Source organism: Neopelma chrysocephalum, unplaced genomic scaffold, assembly GCF_003984885.1.
Source record: "Neopelma chrysocephalum unplaced genomic scaffold, ASM398488v2 Primary Assembly neopelma1_96545, whole genome shotgun sequence".
Classification (NCBI taxonomy): domain Eukaryota; kingdom Metazoa; phylum Chordata; class Aves; order Passeriformes; family Pipridae; genus Neopelma; species Neopelma chrysocephalum.
In genome coordinates this window covers 310,219-323,623 of record NW_020925190.1, presented here as the reverse complement: position 1 = coordinate 323,623, position 13,405 = coordinate 310,219, and the positions used below count along the sequence as shown (strand labels likewise).

General features: G+C 47.9%; 2 protein-coding genes across 6 annotated transcripts in view; both read left to right on the top strand.

Moving 5' to 3' along the window:
- Positions 1-13,405, top strand: part of ATG10 (autophagy related 10) — a 528,134-nt gene that overhangs the window by 239,323 nt on the left and 275,406 nt on the right. The window lies entirely within an intron of this gene.
- On the top strand, positions 5,756-12,061 carry ZCCHC9 (zinc finger CCHC-type containing 9). 2 transcript variants are annotated; one of them, XM_027708828.1, is made up of 5 exons: positions 5,756-6,150; positions 7,500-7,650; positions 7,873-7,965; positions 10,050-10,113; positions 11,457-12,061. In XM_027708828.1, exons 1-5 carry the CDS (start codon positions 5,878-5,880, stop codon positions 11,575-11,577), a joined length of 702 nt encoding a protein of 233 aa, XP_027564629.1. In that variant the 5' UTR covers positions 5,756-5,877; the 3' UTR covers positions 11,578-12,061. The 2 variants fall into 2 exon arrangements, with proteins under 2 accessions (XP_027564629.1, XP_027564628.1); XM_027708827.1 differs by having other exon boundaries at positions 10,050-10,118; positions 11,462-12,061.

The following is a 13,405-nucleotide window of genomic DNA, read 5'->3' as shown; positions in this document are numbered from 1 at the left end:
ACCATGGCCTATTCCAGGTAATGGGGACCTAGCTCAGCTGTCAGTCCTCAACATGCTTGAGGATTTGGTGACACATCTCCATGCTCATCATGATTTCATGTGTGAAGCAGCTCCGTGGAAAGGGGAAAACCAGCAGATGCTGACAGTCCCTTTGATTGCTTCTTTTTTGCATATTGAAACACACTCAGTGTTTCACAGCCACCACATTCAGAATAGCAGTTCACAGGAAGGTCTCTTAGTGAGTCACATCTGCAGAGTTGTGGCTGAATAGCTGGGCCATAACTGGTTGCAAACTTTAAAAATCACAACTGGGAGCTAATTGAGAGCTGGATGGTGAACCAGCAGCTCTTAATAATCAGCAGCATGGTGAGAGCTGTTCAGTGTAAAGCAGGCTGGAGCTTCTATGTGACTGCTGGTTCTTCCTCATCTATGCTGGGCACATTTCCTTACATTTTGCTACTGGCTTTCCAAATGGTGGTTAATAATAGTAATTCTGTGGGAAGGAAAGAGACTTCTGCTGATTTTACATAGAACATAAATAAGTAAAACTGGAAAGATTTCAGTGTTAGCTCTCCAAAACCCTCATCTCTAGATGACCATGGCACTAAGTGCCACATCCAATCTCATCTTAAAAACCTCCAGGGATAGTGAATCCACCACCTCTCTGGGCAGCCAATTCCAATGTCTGATTACTCTCTCTGTAAAATATTTCTTCCTAATATCCAACCTAAACCTCCCCTGGCACAGCTTAAGACTGTACCCCCGTGTCCTACTGCTGGTTACCTAGGAGAAGAGACCAACCCCCACCTGGGTACAACCTCCTTTCAGGGAGTTGTAGAGAGTGATGAGGTCTCCCCTGAGACTCCTCCAGGCTAAACAACCCCAGCTCCCTCAGCCTCTCCTCATAGGACTTGTGCTCAAGTCCCTTCACCAGCCTTGTTGCTCTTCTCTGGACCTGCTCCAGCACCTCAATATCCTTCCTGAAATGAGGAGCCCAGAACTGGACACAGTATTCGAGGTGTGGCCTCACCAGTGCTGAGTACAGAGGAAGAATCACTTCCCTGGTCCTGCTGGCCAACACTGTTCCTGATCCAGGCCAGGATGCCATTGGCCTTCTTGGCCACCTGGGCACACTGCTGGCTCCTGTCAATCCAAACTCTCAGGTCCCTTTCTACCTGGCTGCTCTCCAGCCACTCTGCGCCCAGCCTGTAGCGCTGCAGGGGGTTGTTGTGGCCAAAGTGCAGGACCCGGCACTTGGCCTTGTTGGACCTCATCCTGTTGGAATCAGAGCATCTCTCCAGCTTGTCCAGGTCCCCCTGCAGAGCCCTCCTGCCTTCCAGCAGATCAACATGCCCCCCCCCAACTTGGTGTCACCTGCAAATTTGCTATTGGTACACTCAATCCCCTCATCTAAATCATCAGTAAAGATATTAAACAGAACTGGGCCCAACACTGATCCCTGGGGGACACCACTGGTGACCGGCTGCCAACTGGATGCAGCACCGTTCACCACCACTCTCTGGATCCCGCCCTCCAGCCAGTTCCTAACCCAGCAGAGAGTGCCCCTGTCCAAGCTGTGGGCTGCAGCTTTCTCAGGAGTGTGCTGTGGGAGACTGTGTCAAAGGCTTTGCTGAAGTCCAGGTAGACACATCCACAGCCTTCCCCTCATCCACCAGGCGGGTCACCTGATCATAAAAGGAGATCAGGTTGGTCAGACAGGACCTGCCCTTCCTAAACCCATCCTGGATGGGTCTGATCCCTTGTCCCTCCTGAAGGTGCTGTGAGAGGCACTGAGAATGATCTGCTCCATAAACTTGCCAGGCACTGAGGTCAGGCTAACAGGCCAGTAGTTTCCCAGGTTCTCTTTGCAGCCCTTTTTGTGGACGGGCGTGACATTTGCCAACTTCCAGTCATCTGGGACCTCCCCAGTGAGGCAGGACTGCTGGTAAATGATGGAGAGCGGCTTGGCGAGCTCTTCTGCCAGCTCCCTCATCACCCTTGGGTGGGTCCCATCTGGTCCCATAGACTTGTGAGGATTCAAGTGGCTCAGCAGGTCGCTAACTGTTCCCTCCTGGATTACAGGGGGGCTATTTGGCTTCCTGTCTCTTTTTACCAGCTCTGGAGGACAGTTGTCCTGAGGACAACCTGTCTTACTGTTGAAAACTGAGGCAAAAAAGGTGTTAAGTACCTCAGCCTTTACCTCATCTTTGGTGACTATGTTCCCCCATGTCCAACAAAGAACAGAGGTTTTCCTTGCCCCTCCTTTTGCTACTGATGTATTTGTAGAAGCACTTCTTGTTATCCCTAATAGGAGTGGCTAGGTTGAGTTCAAATTGTGCCTTTGTCTCTCTAATTTTTTTTCTGCATGAACTAACTATATTCCTAAACTCTTCATGAGTAGCCAGCCCTTTTTTCCACAATCAGTAAGCTCTCTTTTTCCCCTAATTTCCTTCAAAATCTCCCTGTTCAGCCAGGCTGGCCATCTTCCCCACCAGCTTGCCTTTCGGCACACTGGGACAGCCTGCTCCCGTGCTATCAAGACTTCCTTCTTGAAGCATGTCCATCCCTCCTGGACCCCTTTGTTTTCAAGGGCTGTTTCCCAAGGTAACCTCTGAACCAGCCTTCTGAGTAGGCTGAAATCTGCCCTCCAGAAGTCCAGGCTAGAAGTATTATTGATGGCCTTCTTTGCGTCCCTGAGTATTGAAAACTTGATTACTTCATGGTCACTGTGCCCCAGACAGCCTCCGACCACTACATCTCCCACCAGCTCATCTCTGTTTGTGAGCAGCAGGTCTAGCAGGCCCCCACCCCTGCTAGGTTCATTTACCAGCTGGAGCAGGAAATTATCCTCTATACACTCTAGGAATCTCCTAGACTGCCTCTTCTCCGCTGTGTGGAGTTCCCAGCAGACATCCGGCAGGTTAAAGTCACCCACAAGGACAAGGGCTGGTGATTTTGAGACATCCACCAGCTGCTTGTAGAATAATCCCTCATCATCCTGGTTGGGTGGTCTGTAACAGACTCCCACCAGGATGTCAGCCTTGTTGGCCTTCCCCCTGATTCTGATCCACAGGCACTCAACCTTATCGTTACTGACTTCAAGTTTTACAGAGTCAAGAGACTCTCTAACATACAGAGCCACCCCTCCACCTCTCCTACCTCACCTGTCCCTTCTGAAGAGCTTGTAGCCACCCATGGCAGCACTCCAGACTCCAGTCATGTGAGTCATCCCACCACGTTTCCATGATGGCCACTACAGCACAGCTTTCCTGCTGCACGATGGCTTCCTGCTCCTCTTGTTTGTTACCCACACTGCATGCATTGGTGTACATGCACTTCAGCTGGGCTGCTGATTTCACTTCTAACTCTGGCTTTCCACCCTCAGGCTCATCTGTAGAGAGCCTGGTTTCAACCTCTTCCCCCTTCAAACCTAGTTTAAAGCCCTCCTGATCAGCCCTGCCAACTTATGGGCTAGAGTCCTTTTGCCCTTGCTAGACAGATGAAGCCCACATGACTCTAGCAGGCTTGGTACCACAGAATTTGCCCCATGGTCAAAAAAACCAAAATTCTGCTGGTGGCACCAGTCTTTTAGCCACCTATTGATAAGATGGGTTTTCCTACTTGTCTCCTCATTCATCTCTGCTACTGCAAGAACTGAGGCAAACACCACCTGTGCTCCTGTCCCATTAATTAACTGACCCAGTGCCTTGATGTCCTTAAATACTGCAGACATAAAAGAATTTAAGAGGAAACAGGATTTATGTTTACTTTCTCTCCCTCAAATCAAAATTAAAGCAACTACAGAAATGTCATCCTGGTACTCTGGCAAGTAGCATTAAATATCAAAACCACACAGGCAAAAACCAGTGAACATTGTGTGTGCACAACCAAAGCTTCTGGTACCTCTTCAGCAGACAAAACCTCCATTTTTGGGCTTTGAGGATTACAAAGATATGAACACCGTACTGTGGACAGGCAATTTGCTTAAGAAGATATGAAAAAAAATGGCACAAAATGTTACAATTATTTGCATGGCTGCTGTCTTGCTCATTTCTCACCTGGTGCCCAGGTACAGGTGAGCTCCCAATGTCAAACTGGAATGTCAAACTGGAACAAACCTAAACCAGTGAAAATTTAAACAGGTGTGGCCACTGTCAAATTTAAGTGATTTTGTGGGGGAAATACTGCCTTACAGACTTGGCTGAAAGGTATTAAACACCCTTTTCCACTGCCTGCAAATGCAGTCGGGGATGTTAAGGGCAGCTGATCCTGCCTAGACACAAACACATAAAATTCCAGGCTGAAAAAGAACAGACAACACATTTAGCACTTCAGCAGAGCAGAAAGCAAAGCAAGTTGCAGGAACAACTGGGACCTCATGCTGTGATTGACCTGTAACTATATCAGCAAATGAGATTAATTTTAAAATTAAAAGTACTACTGATTTTTTTCCCCCTGGTTTTGTTTCCTGAGCAGTGGCTCTTAAATGGCGTTCATCAATTATTTTTACCTGCAGTCAAAGCTAATTGTTCTTAAATACGTGCTCCTTTTAAGTGGCAGCGATGCAGTTTAAAAGACATTTTGTGCACATCTCCCTCTGGTGGGCTCAAAACCACGGAAAAACGACAAAATACAGCCATTTACCCAGGGAGAGAAAAGTATTAAGGAAAATTACTGAAGAATATATAATATCTTTTATATAACACATATAACATAGATATCCTTATAAGATCAACTCAAGACCACCAGGATATGTCATGGAGATCTAGTGCAATGCTAAAAATACAAGAAACAGAAGACTCACTTCAGGGGGAAAAAGAACGTCTTTTGGGTTTACAAACATTTATTTAAACTGCTGAGTAGCATCCTCCAACAACACAGTCCTGGACATGTGCTCTGTGAGCCTCCAGCGAGCAGTTTGCGTTCCCTCACCACACCTGCACAGGGGCAGCAGCTCCTGGGACCTCTTCCAGTCCTCAGGTAAGACCCCACCTACAGAGCTGCCTCCAGCTCTGGGGTCCAACAGCAGAGGGTCATGGAGTTGCTGGAGCGAGTCCAGAGGAGGCCACGGAGATGGTCCCAAGGCTGGAGCCCCTCTGCTCTGGAGCCAGGCTGGGAGAACTGAGGGTGTTCACCTGGAGAAGAGAAGGCTCCAGGGAAACCTTAGAGCCCCTTCCAGTGCCTAATGGGGCTCCAGAAGACCTAGAGAGGGACTCGGGACACGGGATGGAGGGACAGGAAAAGGGGGACTGGCTTCCCATTGCCAGAGGGCAGGGTTAGACGGAATACTGGGAAGAAATCCTTCCCTGTGAGGGTGGTGAGGAGCTGGAATGGATTGCCCCAGAGAAGCTGTGGCTGCCCCATCCCTGGAAGTGTCCAAGGCCAGGTTGGACGGGGCTTGGAGCAACTTGGCATAGTGGAAGGTGTCCCTGCCTATGGCAGGGGGTGGGATGGGATGAGCCGCCCGCAGCCCCCGCCCCGCTGACACGGCGCGTTCCCCTCGGTCCGGGGTCCCCATCTCCTCCTCCCCCCGGTCCTGGTCCTGCTCCTTCATCTCTACCTCCATCTCCCCTCGGTCCCGGGGGGCTCCCCCTCCTCTTTGTTTTTGTTTTTGGCCTCGGTCTCGGTCTCGGTCTCGGTCCCGGTCCCCCCTCTCCTCCTCCTCTTCCTCCTCCTTCCCCATCACCATTCCCCACCTCCCTCTGATCCCGGGGGCTCCACCTCCTCCCCCTCCTCCTCTTCCTCCTCCCTCTTCCGCATCGTCATCACCCGGCGCCGCCGGGTTCTGCTCAGCGGCGGGTCCTGCTCCTGGGACTCTGCGGGACTCCGCGGGATCTCCCATTTCATTTCCACTCCCCATTTCCACCCCCTCCATCCATGACCCGCTGGGCGCGGCGGAACATCCCGCCCGGGGCGAGGGCGCTGGACGCGACCCCCTGGGAAGAGATGGGGGGCCCGGGAAAGGATGAGGAGGAGGAGAAGGAGAGGAGGAAGAGGAGGAAGAAGGAGTATGTGAGCGAGGACGTGAACGGGTTCTTGGCGCACCGGAAACAGCAGCAGCAGAAGGAGGAGGAGAAGGAGGCGCTAAGGAAGGACCGGCGGCGGGAGAGCAGGAGGGTGAGGAGGCAGGAGAGAAGGAAGAACGCCATGGTGAGTCCTGTGCCACGCAGAAGAGGGACGTTCCCTTAAATTCTTAGTGTTTGATCAGTCTGCCAGAGCCCTTGGAGGGCTCACAACAACACTGTGCAGAAAACACCCTTTGTTAATATCGTTGTGACAAGTTCGGGGATTGCCGGTGACAGTGTCTGGCTGCAGAGATGTATTCAAAGCAATTTACTAATTCAAAACAAAATACGAATTCAAAGCAAATTCTAATCACTAATAAGAGCTGACTGGAGGTAATGATTCTGCACACAAAGAGCACGGTTCTTACCCAGGGAGTCCCTGTGGGGCAGAGAGAGATTCAGTCCATCGACTGATCCCAAAAGTTAGACTGGAGTCTTCCCAAACTTCTCCCCGTTCTTAACTTGCTTTTATACTACTTCTTTATGTTTAGGGGGAGCTTGAGTGACTTTAGTCACACAGCTTAATCAGTGAGGGGTAGTCATACCTTGAAGGTGGGTATCTCAGTCCAGTACCTGAGGTGGCTTTGGGGTGGGAACACAATCAGCCCAAGGAGAGGGATTTCACCAGGGCTGCTGATTGAACAGCAGGACATGATCCTTTATCTCACTTGGTTTTCAGCTGCTGTGTGGCTTATCGACTAAAAAGTACCATCAAGTTCCCTCCTTTGCAAGGGGTCCACGGGAGCCATGGGGTCTCCACCCTCCCTTTAATCCCCCTTGGATTGTGTTGTGTTGGAGGGGGTTCAGTCCAGGGAGTGGCAACCCTATTTTCCCCTATAATTTCCATACCATTATCTTTTTACCTCCAGTCATTTTCCCCCAACGTTGTTAAACCCCCAGGAAAACCCATGTGTGGGAGGTGCAGATCCCCCTCCCTGTGCCGGTGCTGCCAGGGGGGCTCAGTGAGGACCTCAGCCCTCACCTCCCAGGGGGACACAGCATGTCAGGTGAGGCTTCAGGTGAATAAAGTGAAGTCCCTGGAAGTGTCCAAGGCCAGGTTGGATGGGGCTTGGAACAACCTGGTCTAGCAGGCGGGTGTCCCTGTCCATGGCGGGGGGTGTTATGACATGGGCCTTAAGGTCCCTTCCAACCCAAAACATTCCATGATTCCATGGTCCAGGGCGCGCAGTTGTCAATGAGTGAATGCCCCAAACAGTGTGTTGCTACGAAAAGGAGAAAAATGTCCATGATAATGTGGTTTGATGGCACAGAGCACTCACAGTTGTTTTGTGGCAGAGCACAAAGTCTCCTTCCCTGCCTGTCTTTCCCTGAGGAGAAAATCCCTTGGTGTGTTTGTCTTTTAGGCTCTGTAATGCCGGGATTTGCAGGTCTTTGGTTGCCATTCACAGAATCACTGAATTTTTCTCTTCAAAGGTGTGTTTCCACTGCAGAGAACCTGGGCATGGCATGGCTGACTGTCCTGCAGTCCTGGAAAGCCAAGACATGGGGACGGGCATCTGCTACCTGTGTGGATCCACGGAACATGACATCAGCAAATGCAGAGCCAAAGTGTATCCAGCCAGTGGTGGGTCTCAGAAATTTTTTGATGTTTTGAGGAACTTTCGTCTGAGTTGTCTGACTACAGAAACAGCAGCTTTTTGTGTTAGTAATTTAACTCTTGCAATATGATAATGAGAAACCTCACGTGTGTTTTGTACATAAAGTAAGATATTGTCATTGCACTCTGTTCAGTTTGTGGCTTCACAAAGGTTTTGATGTGCATCATAAGCCCTGTGGGATTTTGCAGGGCCATTTCCGTATGCAAAATGTTTCATCTGTGGTGAGATGGGGCACCTTTCAAGGTCATGTCCGGATAATCCCAAAGGACTGTATGCTGAAGGTGAGTGTGCTGATTTACTAAATTAAGTAAAATCTAATTTCTGTGTCGTTCTTACCCGATACAGAGTAAAGTAACATTGCAAGTGAATGAAGACTTGACTAAAAGGAATTTCTGTGTCTTTTTTGGTGAAAGCAGAGTAATTCTAGGGAATTCATTGTCAATTAATTATCTGGGGATTTCTGTTTTAATTGTAAGCTTAGTGTTAAACAACGAGATGACTGCAAAGTGTGAGAATTTGCTTGTGCTTCAATATCAAGAGATACACAAGGAAACAAAATCATGTTGTAGTCAGTGTATATTTACATGTTGTGGTGGTTTGAAACTCCCAAGGATCTAATTTTTAAGTTCAAGCCCCCCTCCCACAGTCTGCCCCTGTGAGAGGGTTTAGTGATGGTATGGACTTGATATCTTTTTCACCTCATGTGGAGAGTTTTCAGACAAAACACAACCATTCGCTATTGGGGGAAGGGGAAAATATTTACAAAGGTTTATTTACACCCACATATATATATTTACATTGAATTAAATTCCTCTTTTCCTTCAATAAAAGTCCAAGAAGGAAAAAAGAGAAAAGTCCTTCTGTCACTCCTGAGGCCACACAGTTCCCTTATTTCAGTTTCCTGTGGCACTGGCTAGTGTCCTTTTCTTAAGGCAGCAGATTTAAGTATGGCAGTCAGGATTTTTGGTTCTTACTTTGTGGAAATTCCAACCCCGAGCCCGAGCCTTCGGGGGATTTCCTTGTAGATCTTCACTCCTCTTGGGGTAGAACATTGAAGGCAGCTTTCAGTTCAGTCTTACCAAAGCTCTTTTGCTCTGTCTCGGCTCGCCAGCATGATAGTAGCAACGGCAGCAGCAGCAGAGGGCACAGCCACCTCCCCCATGTTCCATCCTGGCTCAGCTCTCAGGACAACTCCAGGTTTCTCGGCTCCTTTCTCTCTCTCTGAAGCTGCTGCTGCATTTCAGGACTCCCTAAAAGTTTGGAAGTCCACCCCTGCTCTTCAGCAGGTCTCTGGGTTTTGGGAAAGTAATACAGTCTTACCCCAAACCAGTTCTGTTGAGTTTTCCTCTGTTTTATTGCCAGCTCTCCCTCCTGCAGGAACATCTCTGCGTCATGCAGCCAGCTTCACATTATCTTGTTGCTACTGGCTATGTTTTTGGCTTTCAGCCATCGCTGTCTCTGTTCAGGACTGCTCTGCTGCCGCTTTCAATGTCTTCTGCTGCGGCTAACAGTAGGAAACTCCTCCAGCTCTTGATTACGGGACCCGGTCCAGTTTTGACACTACACCAGGTCTCCCGTAGCCTCAGCTGGGGCTGGGGGCTCTTGGCCCCCAGAGGGGCTCACTGGCCCCCTGCTTCCTCGTGGCTCAGATCATGGCTACCAACCTACTAAAACTACTTCACCACCTTCTCTTCCATTGCTGTGGGTATGTAATTTCCGTAGGGCGCATATGAACCTTTGATTGGCCCAGTGTTATCAGTGGGGCAAACCATTGCTGCCCCAGAGAAAAGGTTTTTCAAATCACCACACCAAATTAGGTGGTAAAAATGTACTGTCACCCTATTAAGATTTTGGGAGGTGGCAAATCTCATTAGAAGAAGGATATATTTGGTTTGAGTGACTTTAATGAGAAATGGGATCCAAGTTTGAAGGTTTCATTCAGATTCTGCTCTTCTTGACTTCCCCATTGGCACCAACAACCAGTAACCTGTTTCCCCAGTACAAACTGGGGTCTGGCAAATTCCAAAGGGTGATCTTGCAGCACAGTGAAAATGGGAGAAGAATCACTTTGCTTTCAAATGTTTGGATTAGGAGTAGAATTTAAATTTCATATCTCAGTTCCTGCCGTTGGATTACCTACCTCTCAGGGGCTCCTGTCAACTTCAGAAAGTTCCTTTGAGTATGACTTTTGGCAGAATGCAGCTGGTTTCTCAAAAAGAGAGCTTCCAACAAATCAGAAATGGTATGTGGTTCTGTACAGAGCAGTACACAAGCAGATCACAAGCAGCTCTGTCCCTCAGAGACATTGTTGGGTGGTTTGCTGGTTTTTGTTTTCCTCGTGAATAACAACTTTCTCTGTGAACAGGTGGGGGCTGCAAACTTTGTGGCTCCGTGGAGCACTTCAAAAAGGACTGCCCAGAGAAACAGAACACAGGTGAGCTGCAGGGGACTGTGGGGTGGAGTTTGAGGCCAGCAGCGTCCATTTACTGGTTTGCCTGACTTTGGTCAGGAAAAAGGGTTTGGGAGAACTTGGAACAGCAAAGGTGACCTTTCTTTGGGAATGAGTGCTGATATTCAGGGGTGTGTGGAGGAAGGCAGTGAACTGCAGTGCAAAACTAAGATAGTTCTTGTTTAACAGAAAGTTATCTTGTGTGTTGCCAAAGGTGATATGAGATAATCTGTATTTTTTTGGCCAGTGTTTGTGCTGCTGTTCATAGCTTGGCTGCTGATTTTTGATGATTCCGATGTGAGGTGGTGGAAGTGAACACAATGTCAGGTGCAAGGTGGTGGTGTGTGCAGACAGGTGTGTGCAGACAGGAATGGGGGAGAAAGAGGAGACAGGATGTGTGTCCAGTTGGATCCACAGCTAATGAGCTGCTTTCTTACATGTCCTTCAGTTTTCCACTGTGGGTGGAAAAATTATATAATGTACCCCAAAACCCCACTGCGCTCAGGGAGGCAGAAGCATAAAAAAAGGGTTTGAAGAATGATTCTGTTACCACCTGAAGTGGTGACAACATCTGTGATTTTTTCTACTTAGTTTTTATGGTGCTTAGAACTTCTGGGTTAATAGTAACTTTGGTGAAATTTATGTAAGAAATATTTATGGATGCAGTAGAGGCATTTTCTGTATCTAATTTTACATATATGATATTGTTAGATCTGTTACATGAAATGTAGCATTTTAGGTGCATGCTGCTTAGCCAGCTTAGAGTGGGTGGGATTGAGTCTGAAGAGAAGTTTCTAACACAAAAAGACTCTTAAATTAAATTTCCCCAAACTCATCAGCAGATAGTTGGGCAGTGCCCACCCAGGTGACTGCTGCGTTGAAAGCCTGTAAGGAATTCTTTTCTACCTCTTTCTGCTTAAGTTTTACATCCACAATGAAGACTGACTAGTGCTGTTCAGTTTGTCAAGGGAGATCTTTGCCCTTACATTGGTGTTTCAAAACTGGTACTGCTGGTTTAAAACAGTTGAATTAATTGGAACTGTGACACCGTTGGTAAGAACTGTGATATTCTGTGAAATCAGTTTGCATCATGCAGAGTACTTTTAGATTACAGGAAGAATTACAACTGGCAAAGAGGTTTAGGTGCTGCAGCCTCTAATTTTTTCAGGTGGATTTATTGGGCCTGCTTTAATATAAACTTAGGTTTATCTGTGTGATACTCTTGGTATGATTTGATTTGTTGCCCTCGTGGGCCCAGCCTTGCTCAGATGTGAAGATTTGATGCTGGCAGTGCTGAGCCTTTCCCCACCCTGTGTGTCCCCCTGCAGAGCAGGTGACAGTTGGGCGATGGGTCTCTGGAATGAGCGCAGACCACGAGGAAGTCACCGAAGCACCACAGCTGCAGAAGCCAAAAGCCAAAGTACCCAAAGTTGTGACTTTTTGAAGGTCTCTTGGCCCTTCACTGCTGCTTTGCTGCAGAAGAGTGACTACAGAGAGCTGGTTCCAGAAAATCAAGCAGAATGCTGCTGAATTGTTATTTTTTTGTCTCCCTTCATTTTTCCAGTTTGCCTCCCAGACTCCCCCAGCTCCCTGAAAAGCTAGGAACAACAGAAATACACCAAGCGGGTATTTTACTAAAGGGATTCTGGGTATTTTTTAAAGGTTCTTGTTGGGTTCTGGCTTGGTTTTGCCTTCTCCTTTTAGGAATAACCGATTTATTCCTCTATATGTCCCAGCCTGGCACATATGTAACTTCTTGTGGTGAAGTTACAGGTAAGCCCCACGGCCTGTCGAGCTTGGGGGTGCAATTCCTGCTACTCGTGGTTGTAATTAACAGTCATTAACTTGATTGTTAGTGCATGTTGGATTGTTTATTTGTTCAGTAACAAACAGAATCATGCCCTGCCTTTGATATCTGTGGTGAAAAACACCTGAAAAGAGCTGGAGAACAAGTGAGAAGTTTGCTTAGGTTCTTTACTTTTTTTCAAGGAAAATGCTCAAAAATCTTCATTGTTTCTATCTCTTGGCAAGTTGGGAATGTGTACTACACTTCCTGCTAGCTGGCAGACCTGCTGTTTTAAATGGAGACTGCAGCCTTAGAAAAACTGAGGCATATTAAAGAAAAGTTAGGAAATGGGGAGTTAAATTGTGTGGATATATTTTATATTTGTACATGTTAATTATTTTTAATAAAAATGCTGCTAAAGAATATAATGGTTAGAGCTCTTATTTTAGGTTTCCTGGTTCTGCTGTGGAGACAAGGGCACACTAAGTTGACTGAGATGGGGGGGTGTATATTCAGTTTGTATTCATCAGAGCACACATTTAAATGGGTAAGAAGAGTGGATGTGAATGAAATCAAGAATTAATTACAGAGTTTTAATTAACTATTGGATTAAAGCTCAAAACAGTGTCACTTCTATGTGGACATTTTGCAGTGGGCATCCTAATGTTACCCTTTCTATTCTATGAATTAAATATATTGTCCAAAAAGCATCTTTTTAGATAATTTCTCAATTCTTTGGCTTTGTAACCCGTTCTCTTATGCATAGGAACCTGGCGCCACAGACTTTGAGTGTCCTAGTGTTACCAGTACATCCGAGTGAGGGCTAGCGTAGGCAGTGGGGGTGAGCCGTGGGTCAATCTTCAACTCACTCAGAGCAATCCTCAGTAATTGTTGGACAAAACTACACCTTAAATGCACCCACTGATGATTTCACAGAGGTGGATGTAGCTGAAGAAAGCTGTTTGAAAAGCAGCTGTAAAAGGTGCTGCACGTAAAGGTGTAAATAAATGTACAGTGCTTGGTGCAGGCAGCATCCAGGTTCTGTCCCCACTGTCTGTGTTCAGGGCCAACATTAGGTGTCTCTCTTCACCAAAAATTGGGATCTTGGAGGCTTCTCTGCCCAGCCCAGGGCCTGTCTGCCCTCACCTGCACCCAGCAGGACTTGGGGAGCTGAGCTCCTGGTCCTGCAGGGATCTGGGCCTTCCCAGGGCCAGCTGAGCCAGGAGGTGACAAGCAGCGCCTCAGTGGCTCCTGTGTCCCAGGGGGGCTGTCCCTGCTCCCCAGAATGAGGAGCTGCACTTCACCCTCGTGATGACCATGCTGATCCAAAATCAGGATCTGGGTCTAAGGATGGTCCGCCAGAGCCCAGGACCTGCCTCCCCGCCTCTATTCCAAGTAGAAGGAACAGCTGTGTGTGCCATAGAGTAGCCAGCCCCGGCAGACAGAGCTGGTTTCACTAAGGCTTTGTACCCCAGCTAAGCCAGAC